Genomic DNA, 19,239 nt, shown 5'->3' with positions numbered 1-19,239 from the left:
GGACCAATTGTCCGGGGACTGAAGACATGCCCATGACTGCAGGGCTCAAAGCCTCAGAGCTAGAATCTGCCGTTCTTTGATCAGACTCTGGAAGAAGAATCTGCTTTTGCTATTTATTTCCCAGAATTTCATTTGCTTGACTTCAACTTCTCCATATTTTTTTAAGTAACTCACTTATTAAGCCTCTGCTCTGTCTGATATATAGACAGTTTCCCCTTTGTCCATTTCTTACTTTTTCAAAGATTTTTTCAGTTTTGATGAAAAAATATTCAGAAATTCCCACTTGTCCCCTGGGGTAACATGAATTTCTTAAAAATAATTTCTACTCAAACAACATATGTCATTCCAAGTAATTTTTCTCCTGTTTTACTAAAAGGATAGCCATGAGTTATATTATTCATATAGAAAAAGGAAAACAGTGTGGAGGTTCCTCAAAAAATTAAAAATAGAACTACCCTATGACCTAGCAATAGCACTGCTAGGAATTTACCCAAGGGATATAGGAGTGCTGATGCATAGGGGCACTTGTACCCCAATGTTTATAGCAACACTTTCAACAATAGCCAAATGATGGAAAGAGCCTAAATGTCCATCAACTGATGAATGGATAAAGAAATTGGGGTTTATATACACAATGGAATCCTACTTGGCAATGAGAAAGAATGAAATCTGGCCATTTGCAGCAACATGGATGGAACTGGAAGGTATTATGCTAAGTGAAATAAGTCGGGTAGACAAAGACAGATACCATATGTTTCACTCATAGGTGGATCTTGATAAACTTAACAGAAGACCATGGAGGAGGCAGAGGGGAAAAAAAGTTACAGAGAGGGAGGGAGGCAAACCATAAGAGACTCTTGGACACTGAGAACAAAGTGAGGGTTGAAGGGGGGTGGGGGAGAGGGGAAAGTGGGTGATGGGCATTGAGGAAGGCACTTGTTGCAATGGGCACTGAGTGTTGTTTGGAAACCAATCTGTCAATAAATTATATTTAAAAAAAAGAAAAAAACTACTTTTGATAACCAAGACCATTCATATAATTTCATAATAGGAAAGTATGAAACCACAGTTTTTCACTTGTGTATATCAATACTTTGTACTTCACTGCCTTGACTTCTCGTTCTGACAATGTAGACTAATATAGTTCATCTTATAGGTAAGCCATTGCATTCCATTCTCCTTATTATGATCATGTTCTCCTATGCAGCTGTATCCACAGTGCTTTCAACAGTGATTGGCAAAATGATCACCAAATACATGTCTCCAAATAGCGTTTACAACAGAAACACGTATTTGAATAAATAGATTAACTTCATATGGCCTTTGAGCCTAGGAAGATCTTAACTATGATGAAGAAAAATTGAAATTATACTGGGTATTACTGAGAAAAATATTTCATTTTGTGATGTCCATCTACTCACTGAAGTATGGAGTTAGTTTTGTGTCCATGTACTAGAGTTGTATTTTTTCCGTGTTTTCCAAAAACTTGTTTATGGTGTTTTTACTGAATCATCTTACTCTTTCTGCTGCATACAGATAGGACTCATTCCACTGCTCTAAATGAAAGATCATAACCATGCTATGGGCAATGATTGAACAATATCAATATCATCTTTTATATATCATACATATATATCCTCATGATCAAAGGATGACTCTTTAGACATTGAATTCCTGTCCAGTCATATGATTCAGGTCACAACTTTGGTGCCAAGAGCCTTGTCCTTCCAACTTCTCTTGATTACCTGGTTGGAACCCTAACAAAGTCTCTTTATAACACAGTCTATCTAAAATAAATTTTAATAACAGAGTAACTGTGACTTCTGTCCCCAAATATCAGCACAAATACCTAAAATGGGAAGAAGCATATTATTATAATTCCTCTCTGTTCTGGTTGCTGTTATAATTATATCTGTTCCCTAGGACTGTGTAACAAACCCTTCTGAAAACTCCTGTTTTAATATAATGTCTTTGTAATCGAATGGGATTGTCTGGTGGGAGTTGTTCTGATCTATTCAATTCTGTGCTACTTATCAGTCTCTACATTGTGTTTCTTCTTTTTTTTAAAGAAACTTTTATTTTATCTTATTTTATTTTATTTTATTTTATTTTAGAGACAGCACATGAGTGGGGAAGAGCTGCAAAGGAAGAGAGAGAGAGAAAGAGAAAGAAAGAGAGAGAGAGAGAGAGTGAGAGAATCTCAAACAGGCTCAACATTCAGCATGGAGCCTGATGCAGGTCTTAAACTCATGAACCGTGAGATCATGACCCGAGCCGAAACCAAGAGTCAAACGCTTAGCTACCAAGCCACTAGGCACTCCTATTTTTCATTTTCTTACTGACAGTGTTGAGCAGGCACTTCAATATTCTTCTTGTGTCAGTCCTTGCTATACACAAGAAATAAAGTGCTTCATTCTTAGCCATAATAAATTACCCTTTAGGCATGTTTCTGACTTGTTTTCATATCTTTGTTATTCCTTATTGGTCTTCTTGGCATTTGGGGAGTAGATCTATTTCTGAAAGTTGCATCACCTTTGGCCATCATCTGGAAGGTATTTTTCTTCATCATTTGACTAAAGATCACCTTTCCATTCTAGAAGTCTATATGAATCTGTGTATCTTTGTGTAAGATGAAATCACAACTTACTTACTGCTTCTTCCCCACGTTGTAAATGCCCTTCTGATATACCTTTTCATTTCCAAGTCTTTGGCCATCTGCCCTTGAATTAGTGACCAATGTTGGTATCATTAGGTTATTGTTCTTGTAGGTCTTTATGTAAGTTAGTAGCACATATTCATTCAATTTTGTTGTTTTCATTCAATATAGTTGTTTAGAAACAGTAGACTTAACCAAATGTTATTCTCACTGATTTTCTTTGTTCCAGAAGTCTTATAAAATTTCTCTTCCATTTTATGCATGAATTCCTATTCATACACTTTCATACAAATATTTCAGTAAGATCCTATGCACATCATGAATGCTCTTTATATTTCAGTGCAGGCTTTTCTTCTACCTTGTGTCCCTTTTCCTTCTTTCTTAACAATTCCTCATGGACTTGTCTCCAATCCACTAATGTAATGCTGGCTCCTTTTTTGATGAATATCAATGCAAAAATCCTCAACAAGTTATTGGCCAACTGGATCCAACAATACATTAAAAAATTATTCACCATGAACAAGTGGGATTTATACCTGGGATGCAGGGCTGATTCAATATCCACAAAACAACCAATGTGATTCATCACATCAAAAAAAAGACAGGACAAGAACCATATGATCATCTCAATAGATGCAGAGAAAGCATTTGATAAAATACAGCATCATTTCTTGATAAAAACCCTCAGGAAAATAGGAACAGAAGGATCATATCTCAAGATCATAAAAGCCATATATGAAAGACCCAATGCTAATATCATCCTCAATGGGGAAAAACTGAGAGCTTTCCCCCTAAGGTCAGGGACAAGACAGGGATGTCCACTCTCATCATTGTTATTCAAAATAGTGTTGGAAGTCCTAGCCTCAGCCATCAGACAACACACAAAAAAAAAGTCATCCAAATCAGCCAAGAGGGGTCAAACTTTCACTCTTCACAGATGACATGATACTTTATATGGAAAACACAAAAGATTCCACCAAAAACTGCTAGAACTGATTCATGAATTTGGCAAAGCTGCAGGATATAAAACCAATGCACAGAAATCAATTGCATTCCTATACACCAACAATAAAGCAATAGAAAGGGAAATCAAGGAATCGATCCCATTTACAATTGCACCAAAACCTATAAAATACCTAAGAATAAATTTAACCAAAGAGGTGAAAAATCCATACATTGAAGACTATAGAAAGCTCATGAAAGAAATTGAAGACAACACAAAAAAATGGAAAAAGATTCCATGCTCCTGGATAGGAAGAACAAATATTGTTAAAATGTCAACACTACACAAAGCCATCTACACATCCAATGCATTCCCTATCAAAGTAACACCAGCATTCTTCACAGAGATAGAACAAACAATCCTAAAATTTGTATGGAACCAGAAAAGACCCCAAATAGCCAAAGCAATCTTGAAAAAGAAAACCAAAGCAGGAGGCATCACAATCTCAGAATTCAAGATGTTTTACAAAGCTGTAATCATGAAGACAGTGTGGGACTGGCACAAGAACAGACACTCAAATCAATGGAACAGAGTAGAGAACCCATAAATGGACCCACAAACCTATGGCCTTGACAAAGCAGGAAAGAATATCCAATGGAATAAAGACAGTCTCTTCAGCAAGTGGTGCTGGGAAAACTGGACAGCAACTTGCAGAAAAATGAACCTGGACCACTTTCTTACACCAGACAAAAAAAAAAAAAAAAAAAACTCAAAATGGATGAAAGACCTCAATGTAAGACAGGAAGCCATCAAAATCCTCAAGGAGAAAGCAGGCAAAAACCTCCTTGACCTTGGCCGCAGCAACTTCTTACTCAACACGTGTCTGGAGGCAAGGGAAACAAAAGCAAAAATGAACTATTGGGACCTCATCAATATAAAAAGCTTCTGGGAACAAAAATAATATAAAAATAGGGAGGGGGACAAAACAGAAGAGACTCATAAATATGGAGAACAAACTGAGGGTCACTGGAGGGGTTTTGGGAGGGGGAATGAGCTAAATGGGTAAGGAGCATTAAGGAATCTACTCCTGAAATCATTGTTGCAGTATATGCTAACTAATTTGGATGTAAATTTTTAAAAATAAAAAATAAAATAAAATAAAAAGCTTCTGCACAGCAAAGGAAAAAATCAGCAAAACTAAAAGACAACCAACAGAATGGGAGAAGATATTTGCAAACGACATATCAGATAAAAGGTTAGTATCCAAAAATCTATAAAGAACTTATCAAACTCAACACCCAAAAAACAAATAATCCAGTGAAGAAATGGGCAAAAGACATGAATAGACACTTCTCCAAAGAAGACATCCAGATGGCCACCAGCATATGAAAAGATGCTCAACATCACTCATTATAAAGGAAATACAAATCAAAACCACAATGAGATACCACCTCACACCTGTCAGAGTGGCTAACATTAACAACTCAGGCAACACCAGATGTTGGCAAGGATGCAGAGAAAGAGGATCTCTTTTGCATTGTTGGTGGGAATGCAAGTTGGTGCAGCCACTCTGGAAAACAGTATGGAGGTTCCTCAAAAAACTAAAAATAGAACTACCCTAGACCCAGAAATTTCACTACTAGGCATTTATCCACGGGATACAGGTGTGCTCTTTTTAAGGTACACATGCACCCCCATGTTTATGTTTATAGCAGCACTATCAACAATAGCCAAAGTATGGAAAGAGCCCAAATGTCCATTGATGGATGAATGGATAAAGAAGATGTGTATAACAATGAAGCAACAGAAAGACAAATGAAGAAACTGATCCCATTCACAATTGCACCAAGAAGCATAAAATACCTAGGAATAAATCTAACCAAAGATGTAAAAGATCTGTATGCTGAAAACTATAGAAAGCTTATGCAGGTAATTGAAGAAGATATAAAGAAATGGAAAGACATTCCCTGCTCATGGATTGGAAGAATAAATATTGTCAAAATGTCAATACTACCCAAAGCTATCTACACATTCAATGCAATCCCAGTCAAAATTGCACCAGCATTCTTCTCGAAACTAGAACAAGCAATCCTAAAATTCATATGGAACCACAAAAGGCCCCGAATAGCCAAAGTAATTTTGAAGAAGAAGACCAAAGCAGGAGGCATCACAATCCCAGACTTTAGCCTCTACTACAAAGCTGTCATCATCAAGACAGCATGGTATTGGCATAAAAACAGACACATAGACCAATGGAATAGAATAGAAACCCCAGAACTAGACCCACAAACGTATGGCCAACTCATCTTTGACAAAGCAGGAAAGAACATCCAATGGAAAAAAGACAGTCTCTTTAACAAATGGTGCTGGGAGAACTGGACAGCAACATGCAGAAGGTTGAAACTAGACCACTTTCTCACACCATTCACAAAAATAAACTCAAAATGGATAAAGGACCTGAATGTGAGACAGGAAACCATCAAAACCTTAGAGGAGAAAGCAGGAAAAGACCTCTCTGACCTCAGCCGTAGCAATCTCTTACTCGGCACATCCCCAAAGGCAAGGGAATTAAAAGCAAAAGTGAATTACTGGGACCTTATGAAGATAAAAAGCTTCTGCACAGCAAAGGAAACAACCAACAAAACTAAAAGGCAACCAACGGAATGGGAAAAGATATTTGCAAATGACACATCGGACAAAGGGCTAGTATCCAAAATCTATAAAGAGCTCATCAAACTCCACACCCGAAAAACAAATAACCCAGTGAAGAAATGGGCAGAAAACATGAATAGACACTTCTCTAAAGAAGACATCCGCATGGCCAACAGGCACATGAAAAGATGTTCAACGTCGCTCCTTATCAGGGAAATACAAATCAAAACCACACTCAGATACCACCTCACGCCAGTCAGAGTGGCCAAAATGAACAAATCAGGAGACTATAGATGCTGGAGAGGATGTGGAGAAACAGGAACCCTCTTGCACTGTTGGTGGGAATGCAAATTGGTGCAGCCGCTCTGGAAAGCAGTGTGGAGGTTCCTCAGAAAATTAAAAATAGACCTACCGTATGACCCAGCAGTAGCACTGCTAGGAATTTATCCAAGGGATACAGGAGTACTGATGCATAGGGGCACCTGTACCCCAATGTTTATAGCGGCACTCTCAACAATAGCCAAATGATGGAAAGAGCCTAAATGTCCATCAACTGATGAATGGATAAAGAAATTGTGGTTTATATACACAATGGAATACTACGTGGCAATGAGAAAAAATGAAATATGGCCTTTTGTAGCAACATGGATGGAACTGGAGAGTGTGATGCTAAGTGAAATAAGCCATACAGAGAAAGACAGATACCATATGGTTTCACTCTTATGTGGATCCTGAGAAACATAACAGAAACCCATGGGGGAGGGGAAGTAAAAAAAAAAAAAGAGGTTAGAGTGGGAGAGAGCCAAAGCATAAGAGACTGTTAAAAACTGAGAACAAACTGAGGGTTGATGGGGGGTGGGAGGGAGGGCAAGGTGGGAGGGAGGGCAGGGTGGGTGATGGGTATTGAGGAGGGCACCTTTTGGGATGAGCACTGGGTGTTGTATGGAAACCAATTTGACAGTAAATTTCATATATTAAAAAATAAAAAAAAAATAAAAAAAAAAAAAGAAGATGTGGTGTATATATACAATGGAGCATTTCTCGGCAATCAAAAAGAACGCAATCTTGCCATTTGCAACTAGGTGGATGGAACTAGAGGGTATTATGCTAAGCGAAATTAGCCAGACAAAGACAAATATCATATGACTTCACTGATATGAGGGCTTTAAGACACAGAACAGATGAACACGAGGGAAAGGAAGCAAAAATAATATAAAAACAAGGAGGGGGAACAAAACATAAGAGACTATTAAATATGGAAAACAAACAGAGGGTTACTGGAGGGGTTGTGGGAGGGCGGATGGGCTCAGTGGGTAAAGGGCATCAAGGAATCTACTCCTGAAATCATTGTTGCACTACATGCTAACTAACTTGGATGTAAATTAAAAAAATAAAATTTAAAAAAAGTGCCTTTTTGCTACTTGTTTAAAAATTCTGATCCCAATCTGTGGGACAGCCCTTTGAGTATTTTCACAAGATGATCAGTGTGAAAGAGATTACTTGTTGATTCTTAAAACTATTAGTGAGCTCAATTAAAGATTCACATATTTGATTTAATTTGCCTATTATTATTATATGTCCACATATTATATCTATATTGATCTATTTATCTGTAATTTATATTTATCTATAATTTATTTATCTATAATTTATCTATAAATTTATATTATATTATTATATATATTATATATATTATATTATATTATATTATATTATATTATATTATATTATATTATATATCTATTTATCTATAATTATGAACATTTGAAATAATTGCTGTAAATCACAGCTTCTCTATTGACTTTTAGTTAGGTCTTTTGGCCCATAAGATAGTTTTAAAATTCATTTAGTGAAATGTATGTATCTTCTACCTTCTGAGTTTTTTTTCTTGCCTTACAAATGATGATTTTCCCACCAGTAGATTTTATATGTAATTTTCTAGATATGCATCTAAAATGGAATGGTTACTCTTACACTGGGGGTTTGCTTACTCTTTTGGATTTTTGGTGAGATGTGTGAAATAAGCAAGCATCACACTTCCTTCCACGTAGAAAGCCTTCGTGCCAGCTTTCACTCAACAATCCAGTCTTTTCCGACGACACTTAAATGCAGCTTTGTCGAGTATTAAATGCCCACATATAATGAGACCTAATTCCTGACTCATTGAATTAATACTGAAAGAGCATCTGCTATGGTGCCAGAAATTTTTAAGAGCTTTATATGCTATACTCTTATTTTTATCCAGGTCTTGGGGAATTTTATTATTTTTCTATCTTGATTTTGTTGACTTACTGGTCCTGTAGATCATGTTTCAGTTACTGCTCAAAACTTCATTCAGTTTTGTGTAACATGGTTGTACTGAAACTGCTCTTTAACCTGGTTTTATTCTGTCTGTCGTTCTTTGTATTTCATAATGTCTCATTTTCATGAATCCGTTTCTATATAAGTGCATATACATCCACATACTTTTGTAAAGGGAAGATGAGCAGACGTTCCTGCTCCTTTGGTAATCACGTCACAATGGCACACAGGAGTGCAGTAAAAATAAATGTGAGTCCAAAATAATGTACTTGGGTAAGTTGCATGAAGCTTATTCAGAGTTAGGGGATAGACTGTCATGGGGTGTTTAGGATTTCATAGAGTCTGGAGAGCACGTTACCTGTTGGACAAGGAACAGAACCATGACTAGTTGTGCTCGTCAGACTTGTCAAGAAAGCGACTAAAATTCAAAGCATAAGAACATCAAATACACACCAAAAAAATGCCACATAAGACAAGTGGCAAAGAGGCTTACCTCATCCTCTATTTGGCCATATAAAAACTGATTAATCAAATGAATATGGAATAAACACAGGAAAATCAAGTCTGCTCTCTGCCAATAAAAATGCCCAAATTATGAGACGTGTTGGTTTATTCTCTTGCGATGTTCGATCTGTGATGTTCACGTCATAAAGATGTCGCTACTTTTTTCCTTTAGAGAAATTTATTTTTGCCCTTTAATTATTTTTGCTGGGTGTAAATGCGATATAATTAGGATTGGAGGCCACCAACATCACTCTCTCCCTCTCTCTCTGTCTCTGGTCTCTGTCTCTGTCTCTGTTCGTTGAACACAATTTTTTAATTTTTCTTTATGTACAGGCCAGAAGACCATTCCAAAATGGAGCCCCAGGATTATTTGTCCTTAGGAAGCAATGAATAGGACTTTCTGGTACTATTTCTACTTTCCTTCTGGGAAAGGTAATATGATGTGTATGCATTCATATCCTAAAAAGTGTGTTGGTTGGGGCGCCTGGGTGGCTCAGTCGGTTAAGCGTCCGACTTCAGCTCAGGTCACGATCTCGCGGTCCGTGAGTTCGAGCCCCGCGTCAGGCTCTGGGCTGATGGCTCAGAGCCTGGAGCCTGCTTCCGATTCTGTGTCTCCCCCTCTCTCTGCCCCTCCCCTGTTCATGCTCTGTCTCTCTCTGTCTCAAAAATAAATAAACGTTAAAAAAAATTTTAAAAAAAAAGTGTGTTGGGGCAGGCAGGGGGAGGTGAAGACATACAAGTAACACACACCAGGAGGATACGGTGCAGTGTGTGTGTGTGTGTGTGTGTGTGTGTGTGTGTGTGCAGTGAGAGCAGGTCTCAGAGCAGGTGTTTATAGGCGCCTCTATTCCAGGTTGACCCTATAATACACAGGTCAGACTCCATCAACAGATGATACTGACAAGGGATGTTCAGTTGACAGGATGCTTTACAACCAGATTAACAAAGTGCAAGAGGTACATAGTGTGGACAAAGAGCTCCCTGTGTCTTGAATTTTAAGCAGCTGCGAGGCCACATGGATCCACAAAATTCACTGCCAATACCTCTCATCACTCTCCCTCTTTTCAACTCCCCGCCATTACACTGGCTTCCTTCTGAGCCTTGATTTTCTGAAAAAAAGTGTTTCCGCAGGGCCTTTGCACTGTCCTTCCTCCTGCCAGGAAGACCTTCTGTCTTGCACTCTCTCTTCCTTGAGGTCTCTGTTCAAATGTCACCTTCTTAGTCAATCTTGACTGAACACCCAACATAACAGCCCATCCACTCTTTCTTTTGACTTGCCTTCATTTTCTTCATAGCCTCAGTCCACATCTCAGGATTATTTAATTTTTATATACGTGTATATCCTATCACCAGCAATGATTAGTAGGTACCTTTGCTTTTCAGCACCGTCTACTTTATGACTTGGAAATGCTGAAAACATGGTTGATGGTCTATATATCCCTCAAACGCATGAGATAATTTCTTATTAAAACTGCACAATACCCAGCCTTTTGGGGAACATCTGATGTTGGGATGAAAATTCCTAATAAGAGAGGAAATGAGGATCCCTTCCAGAGCACCCATCCATTCACAAAATATTGAAATAACTTTCTTGACTGGAAAATGTAAATTGTAGCATTTCAACAATGTGAGCCATGTCTATTGATGTGAAAATTAGTCATGTTATTTTCCCCTTTATTGGTAGTCACCTCCACCACATGGACCCAGGAAACAATATAGGAATTTCAGAATTTCTTCTTATGGGATTTTCAGAAGAAACAGAACTGCAGCCCCTCGTATTTGAGCTTTTCCTCTCCATGTACCTGATCACTGTGTTTGGAAACCTGCTCATCCCCCTGGCCATTAGCTCTGACTCCCACCTCCACACGCCCATGTACTTCTTCCTGGCCAACCTGTCCTTTGTAGACATCTGCTTCACCTCCACCACCGTCCCGAAGATGCTCTGGAACATCCAGACCCAGACCAAAGTCATAACCTATGAGGACTGTATCACACAAATGAACTTTTTCATAACCTTTGCAGGGTTGGATGACTTTCTCCTGAATGTGATGGCCTACGGCAGGTTTGTGGCCATCTGTCACCCACTAAACTACATGGTCATTATGAACTCCTGGCTCTGTGGACTCCTGGTCCTGGTGTCCTGGATCCTGAGTGCTCTGCATTCCTTGTTAGAAAGCTTAATGGTGTTGCAGCTGTCCTTCTGTACAGTCTTGGAAATCCCCCACTTTTTCTGTGAGCTCAATCCGATGATCCAACTTGCCTGTCCTGACACCTTTCTCAATAACATGGTGGTGTATTTTGGAGCTATGCTGCTGGCTGGTGGTCCCTTTTTTGGGATCCTTTACTCTTACTATAAGATAATTTCCTTCATATGTGGGATTTCATCAGCTCAGGGCAAGTATAAAGCATTTTCCACCTGTGCGTCTCACCTTTCAGTGGTCTCTTTATTTTACTGTACAAGCCTAGGAGTGTACCTCAGCTCTGCTGCTACCCAGAGCTCCCACTCAAGTGCAACAGCCTCAGTGATGTACACGGTGGTCACACCCATGCTGAACCCCTTCATCTATAGCCTGAGGAATAAAGACATTAGTTCCTCTGATGAGATTCTCTGGTATGGCAGCTATAAAAGGGCCAATTGTCTTGTGCTGAAAAGTACCCATGATTGCAGGGTCCAAAGTCTGACCCAAATGTTGAGATTCTTTGATCAGATTGTGGGAGTGGAACATGCCTCTTCTATTTTTTTTCCTGGAATTTCTATTTTTTTTTTTAATTTCAACATCTGTGTACAATTTATGTAACTCCCTACGCTAAGCTTTTTGATATCTCTTATATCTAAAAGATTTTCCCTTTGTCATTTTCCTACTCTCCCAATGTGATTCCTCACCTTTGATGTGAAATATTTGGAATTCTCACTCATTTCAAAGGACTACATGGATCTGTTACGAATAATTTCTTCTCAAATAAACTATATCATAGTATTTTTTATTTTGTTTGACCAAAAAAAAAAACCCCAGTCATGAGTTATACTACTCCTATGAAAGTCTACTCTTGGCCATGACTCTTATTGATATAAGAGTATAAAAGAGTCATTAGAAATCATTGCAACCTATCTGCTGTGTTGAGAGCAAGCTTGAAAAAAACTTGGAGGGTAAAGAAAGGAAGAGAATGGAGGTTTTCATTAACATGGAATTCAAGGAATGCAGAAATTTAGGCAAAATAAATTATAATAGAACAGGTGGCCATAAGTTAATGATATATGGTTTTTCCTATCTTAATGCCCAGAGGCCTCAAAGACAGAACCATATTTACATTTATGCAAGGAGACATTCTCTGAACCAGGCAATAGGCTGAATATCCCCCAAACTGACCTTATTTTGCTTCTTCTACTTAAGTAGGGTTTCAACACACATCTCCTTTATCCAAGAAAGCTAAGTGAATGAGTTGAGAGGCTTAAGTTCCTTTTACTAAAAAAATTGGGGCACCTGGGTGGCTCAGTCAGTCAAGTGTCCAACTTCAACTTGGGTAATGATCTTGTAGTATGTGAGCTCGAGCCCTGCGTTGGGCTCTCTGTTGATAGTTCAGAGCCTGGAGCATGCTTTGGATTCTGTTTCTCCCTCTCTCTATGCCCCTCCCCCCACTTGCATTCTCTCTCTCTCTCTCTCTCTCTCCTTCCCTCTCTCTCTCTCCCTCTCTCTCTTAAAAATCATTTAAAACATTTATTGGATAAGTGTCTTTGTTATTTACTATTGCTGCTATATCCAGTTACCACACTAAGGGTTTAAAAGAAAAAAAATTCTACTCTTCCAGGTCTGGAGGTCAATGCCAAAAATGAATCGCATTTGGGCTAAAATTAAGATGTCTCTGCAAGACAGAAGAGAGCTTGAATTCCTGCCCACTTATGTGATTCCAGGTCACCGTTTTTTCTCCACAAAAATGCCTGTCCTTCCAACCTCTACTGGTTACCTGAATAGAATCTTCAATGGAGAGGATTTTTTTAATAGTCATCCAAAATAAATTTGAATAACAAAATAATCATGAATGTTGCTGAATAGCAAACCTTCCTGAAAACAAATGGCTTGGTAGAATATCTTTAGTATCAAGTAGAATTGTATGGTGATGAGTTGTTCTAATCTCTGTTGATGTCCTCAAGGATCTTGAATCAGGTTTTGTGTCACCTGGGAAGGCTCTGCTGATCTTGCCAGGGTTTGGGTCTTGGCTAGCTAGCTGTGGCTGATCAGAGTGGCCTTGGCTTGGACAACTGGGCTGTGCTCCACATGTCTTCACTTCTTCTGGCAGCCCATCTGGTTTTATTCTCTTTTCAGAGCAGTATTTCAAGAGAGAGCAGCAGAAATTCACAGGGCCTCTAAGGTCCACTGCCACTTCTATCATATTCTGTTGGCCACAGTAAATAAAAAGTTCTGATCCATCCAGAATCAAAGATGGAAGAATAGTCTCCACCTCCTGATAGAAGGTACTGCGCACATTGCCAAAGATATGACTACAGAGAAAGACCAGGACTTGGGGCCATCTCTGCAAACAGTCTACCACTGCTGTTAATTTCAATTCAAAAGGTTTATTTCCAATCCACATTCAGCAGTGGAATGATCCAAGAGAAGACAGTGAGAATGAATTAGGCGTCTAATGAGCAGTTATGGAAATTCTACTCCAGAGGGTCAGGTTGTAAATATTTCCTCCATGCCTCTTGCCTATGCATCACCTTTCCTAGTATAAGGAAAGATCAAATAAATAAAAGGTTTACTTTCCAGATGGCTCAGAGATACCAGGGACCTTGTATCTATTTCATTGATTAATGGAGCTAACAAGTGTTCTATCACTGATACTATCTTCACAGAATCCTTCTGTAGATACTGTTTTCCTATTGATAGACCTCACCATTGAAATACTCATAATAGTTTCCACTCTGGTATCATTTTTATGGGTATAATTCCCCTAGGACGAGGTGACATTTGAAATGCAATGGAAGACAGAGACATAGGAATGTTTTTCTTCATTTTTCCAGCCTTATTGAAATTTAATTGACATATAAATTGTGGAAATTTAAGCATACAACTTGGTGATTTCATGTACATATATGTTGTGAAATGATCACCATAATAGGTCCGTGAACACATCCATCACTTCACATAGTTACCACTTCTTTTTGTTGTAAGAACATTTACTAAATACTCTATTAGCAACATTCAAGTATACAACACAATAGAGTTAATCATAATAGCCATGTTGTACATTAAGTCCCCAGAACTTATTCATCTTATAACTGAAGGTTTATAGACTTTCACTAACATCTTCTCATTTCCCCAAACCCCAGCCACTATCAAACATCAACCTACTCTCTGTTTCTATGGTTCAGATTTTTATATTTCACATATAAGTGAGATCATACAGTATTTGTCTTTCTCTATGTCACTTAGCATAATGCCCTTGGGGTCCATTCATGGTTGAGCAAGGAAAAAATGTCTTCATTTATTATTGCTGAACTCCACTGATAGATATGCCATCATTATTAATTCATCTGTTGATGGATGCTGGGCTGTTTCCAAATCGTGGCTATCCTGAATAATGCTGTAGTTAATGTAAAAGTACAGATACCTGAGATGGTCACAAGTTTGTGGGATTTAAACCATGCACTTGTGAGTGGCTGATGGGTGAAAGAAGACATGAAAACTAAAATTTAAAAATCATGAATCAAATTAAAATGGAATCAACGCATATCACAATTTATGGTATGTTACAAAAGCAGCTCCAATAGAGAAGTTTAGAGCAACAAATGCCTACATTAAGACAAATAAAAAGACCTTAAGTAAATAACCTAAACTTTGATTCAAAGGCCTGGAAAAAAGAAGCACCAACTAAGTCCAAATCAACAGAGGAAAAGAAATAAATATCAGAGAATACATAAATGATATATAGACCAGAAAACCAATAGAAAAGATTAACAAAGTGAAGAGCCAATTTTTTAAAGTGAAGCAAAATTGACAAGCCCTTAGGTAGACAAAAAAAGGAGGAGAAGGCTTAAATAAATATAATCAGCAGCAAAATATTATACCTTACAACCAATATCATAGAAATGCAAAGAATAATAGGAGACTACTATGAATGATCTCATTCCAACAATTTGGACAACCTAGAAAAAAAATGGATAAATCCCTAGAAACATACAATTTACCAAGACAAAATCAGGAAGATATAGGAAATATGAACAGACCAATAATGAGTAAGGGTATTAAATTAGTAATCAAAAATCTCCCAGCAACAAAAGCCCATGAGCAGAGACCTTCATAGGTGAATTCTACCACTCATGTAAAGAAGAATTAATGACAAATTCTTCTCAAACCCTTCCAGAAACTAGAGAGGAAGACACGTTTCAACCTCATTTTCCAAGGCCAGATTTGCCTTAATACCAAAGTCAGAAAAGGCCAGTACAAAAAAATAAAACTATAGACCAATGTCCCTGATGAACACAGACACAAAATTTTTGAAAAATACTAGCAAAATGAATCAAACAACACATTGAAGGGATTTTACACCATGATCAAGTGGGATTTATCCCTGGGGTACAGGGATTGTTGAGCACAAACAAATCACTAAATATGATACACCCCATTCATAGGGTGAAATATAACAATCATATGATCATTTCAATACATGCAGAAAGGGCATCTGACAAAATACAGCATCCTTTAATGATTTTTTTAAAAATCTTTGACAAACTGGGTATAAGAGGAACACACCTCAACAAGAAAAGCAAAAGGCTGTATATGACAAACCCACAATAACATTGTACCTAGTGGTGAAAGATTAGAAAATGTCTCTTCTGAGATCAGCAGCAACACAAGGGGGTCCACTCTCACTGCTCCTATTCAACATAATCCTTCATGTCCTAGCTAGAACAATCAGGAAAGATTGAGAAAGTAAAAAGCACCCAGATGTCTTCTTTGGAAAAGTGTCTATTCATGTCTTCCACCCATTTCTTCACTGGATTACAAATCAGAAAGAAAGAAGTAAAATTGTCTTTATTCACAGATGATACGAACTGAATATAGAAAACCCTGTAAAGTCAGGGCACCTGGGTGGTTCAGTTGGTTAAGAGTCCGACTTTGGCTCAAGTCATGATCTCAGGGTTCATGAGTTTGAGTACTGCATCGGGCTCTATGCTGACAGCTCAGACCCTGGAGACTGCTTTGGACTCTGTGTCTTCCTTTTTCTCTGCCCCTCCCCCATTCATGATCTGTCTCTCTCTGTCTCTCAAAAATCAATAAACATTGAAAAAAAAGTAAAGAAAATCCTATAGACTCAATCCTTAAGAGCACACTCACAGTGATGAGCAATGAGTAATGTGTTGAATGGTTGAATCACTATATTGTACTGCACTATATTGTTCTGTGTGTTGATTTTCTGCCCCACACCAATAAACTTTATTGTATTGAAAACTACACTTATGGTAGACCTTTTGCAGAGGTGGACCCAATTCACCACTTATCTCTGTATTCGTGTACTTTGCAATGTGATTGGGAAGCTCCTCCCATTGAGAGGTGGGGTCGATTTCTCCACTTTCAAATCTGGACTGAATTTAGTATTTTATTTGCCTTGGCTAAGAGTGTATGGTGAAAATGACAGTGTGTCTGAAGGGTCCTTGGTGTGTTTCTGCTGCGCTCTTGGAACCCTGTCTCTGCCATGGAAACAAGTCCAAGCTAGCCTGCTGTAAGAAGAGAAATCACGTGGAGCAGAGCCCTGTTGCTCTAATGAAAGCCAGCCTAGACCAGCCTATCACCAGCAAGCCCCCATATGTGAGAACACAGCCAAGATTAACAGAGCTCCTCCAGCTGACCCACAGCTGACCACCACCTCATGAGGAGACCAACAGAGACCAAAAGACTTCCCCAATACAGACCCCCATGTGATGGATGGAGCTAGAATGTATTATGCTGACTGAAATAAGTCAGTAAGGACAAGAGTAAGATCATATGATTTCACTCCTGTGTGGAATTTAAGAAACAAAACATATGAACATAAGGGAGAGGGAAGAGAGGCAAACAAACCAGAAGAGGCTCTTAATGATAGAGAACAACCTCTGGGTTGACAGAGGGAGGTGGGTGAGAGATGGGCTAGATGGGTAATGGGTACTAAGGAGGGAACTTGTTGTGGTGAGCACTGGGTGTTGTATGTAAGTGATGAATCACTGAATTCTACTTCACTACATATTAACTAACTAAAACATATATTTAAAGAGCTAAAAAAGATAAATGATAAAAGATAAAAAGATAAAAAGCTTCCGCACTGCAAAGGAAACAGTCAACAAAACTAAAAGGTAACCAATAGAATGGGAAAAGATATTTGAAAATGACATGTCAGACAAAGGGCTAGTATCCAAAAGAGCTCACCAAACTCGACACCCGAAAAACAAATAACCCAGTGGATAAATGGTCACAAAACATGAATAGACACTTCTCTAAAGAAGACATCCGGATGGCCAATAGGCACATGAAAAGATGCTCAACGTCACTCCTCCTCAGGGAAATACTAATTAAAACCACACTGAGATACCATCTCATGCCAGTCAGAGTGCCTAAAATGAACAAACCAGGAGACTATAGATGCTGGTGAGGATGTGGAGGAACGGGAACCCTCTTGCACTGCCGGTGGGAATGCAAATTGGTGCAGCTGCTCTGGAAAACAGTGTGGAGGTTCCTTGAAAAATTAAAAATAGATCTACCCTATGGCCCAGCAATAGCACTGCTAGGAATTTACCCAAGGGATACGGGAGTACTGATGCATAGGGGCACTTGTACCCCAATGTTTATAGCAGCATTTTCAACAATAGCCAAATGATGGAAAGAGCTAAATGTCCATCAGCTGATGAATGGATAAAGAAATTGTGGTTTATATACACAATGGTACTACATGGCAATGAGAAAGAATGAAATATGGCCTTTTGCAGCAACGTGGATGGAACTAGAGAGTGTGATGCTAAGTGAAATAAGTCATACAGAGAAAGACAGGTACCATATGTTTTCACTCTTATGTGGATCCTGAGAAACTTAACAGAAGACCATGGGGGAGGGGAAGGAAAAACAAACAAAAGGTTAGAGAGGGAGGGAGCCAAAACATGAGAGACTCTTGAAAACTGAGAACAAACTGAGGGTTGATGGGGGGTGGGAGGGAGGGGAGGGTGGGTGATGGGCATTGAGGAGGGCACCTTTTGGGATGAGCCCTGGGTGTTGTATGGAAACCAATTTGACAATAAATTTCATATTTAAAAAAATGTTTAAAGCATTATCTTAAAACATTTACTTTTGGCATGGCTTGTCATGCAGTAAGCATATAGCTTACTGACACAATAATCAATGTAAATAGTACTGAGAATATTAAGAATAACCTACTGCTGCTTCTTTTTTGGCATTTGTTCTGATATTTGAAGGGAGCATTCATAATGACCTGGTTAGTCACATTAATTTTAGGTAACTGTATTAAAAAGGTACTATCTCTTCCAGGTAGAGATTGGAAAGACCTGTATGTTTTTGCACGGATAACTTGTAGGACTCTCAGGCACAAGTCTCCATTCCCAGAACATCACTGGGCATGAATTCAAGCTCTTGTCTGAGTCATCCTTTGATCATGAGGATTGAAGAGATTTTAGAGCATAAAAAAGTGAAAGAACGTAATGAGAGAGTGAATACACATATTGTTCACTCACTCTATCATTTTTAGGACATCATTTTTAAAGGGGGAGATATTAAGTTTAGGGCAATGGAAATCATAATATTTGTAGGCAGCACTAGAAATTTTCAAATAGAAACAGCAGTATCATCCAATGAAATAGTATAAAATCTGCCACTAGATTCTTCACTCCAATTAATAAATCCCTTTAAACATGGACACCAAATATCCCACACCTCAATAAGTAGTTATACATCATCAAAAACAGATTTTGTGCAATAAAATACGGCGTGATTGAAAATTTTATGTCATCATTTTTTTCAGGTCTTCTCGGATAGTAACCCCATATTAGTCACTTGGTTTATGCAAATTTGTCTTTCTGTACTTTACACTTGGAGCAGAGCATGTTTTTCATAAGGAATTTTTGCCTTGCTATTCTGTGCCAGGGATACTGTGGATGCTGAGCTGATAAGAGAGAGAACAGGATCCTAACGAGGATCCTAAA

The 19,239-nt window shown here is 38.4% G+C and overlaps 1 protein-coding gene across 1 annotated transcript; it reads left to right on the top strand.

Moving 5' to 3' along the window:
• The first annotated feature begins 10,753 nt into the window (after window positions 1–10,753).
• Window positions 10,754–11,705, top strand: LOC132674942 (olfactory receptor-like protein OLF4). Its single transcript, XM_078435656.2, is given in 2 exon segments — window positions 10,754–11,649; window positions 11,651–11,705. Coding segments are annotated over 2 exon segments (951 nt in total).
• Window positions 11,706–19,239: the final 7,534 nt, after the last annotated feature.

This window comes from Panthera onca, chromosome A2 (genome assembly GCF_046562875.1).
Source record: "Panthera onca isolate mPanOnc1 chromosome A2, mPanOnc1 haplotype 2, whole genome shotgun sequence".
Lineage (NCBI taxonomy): Eukaryota > Metazoa > Chordata > Mammalia > Carnivora > Felidae > Panthera > Panthera onca.
Note: the sequence above shows the minus strand (reverse complement) of the source record. Positions and strands in the feature narration are given on the sequence as shown.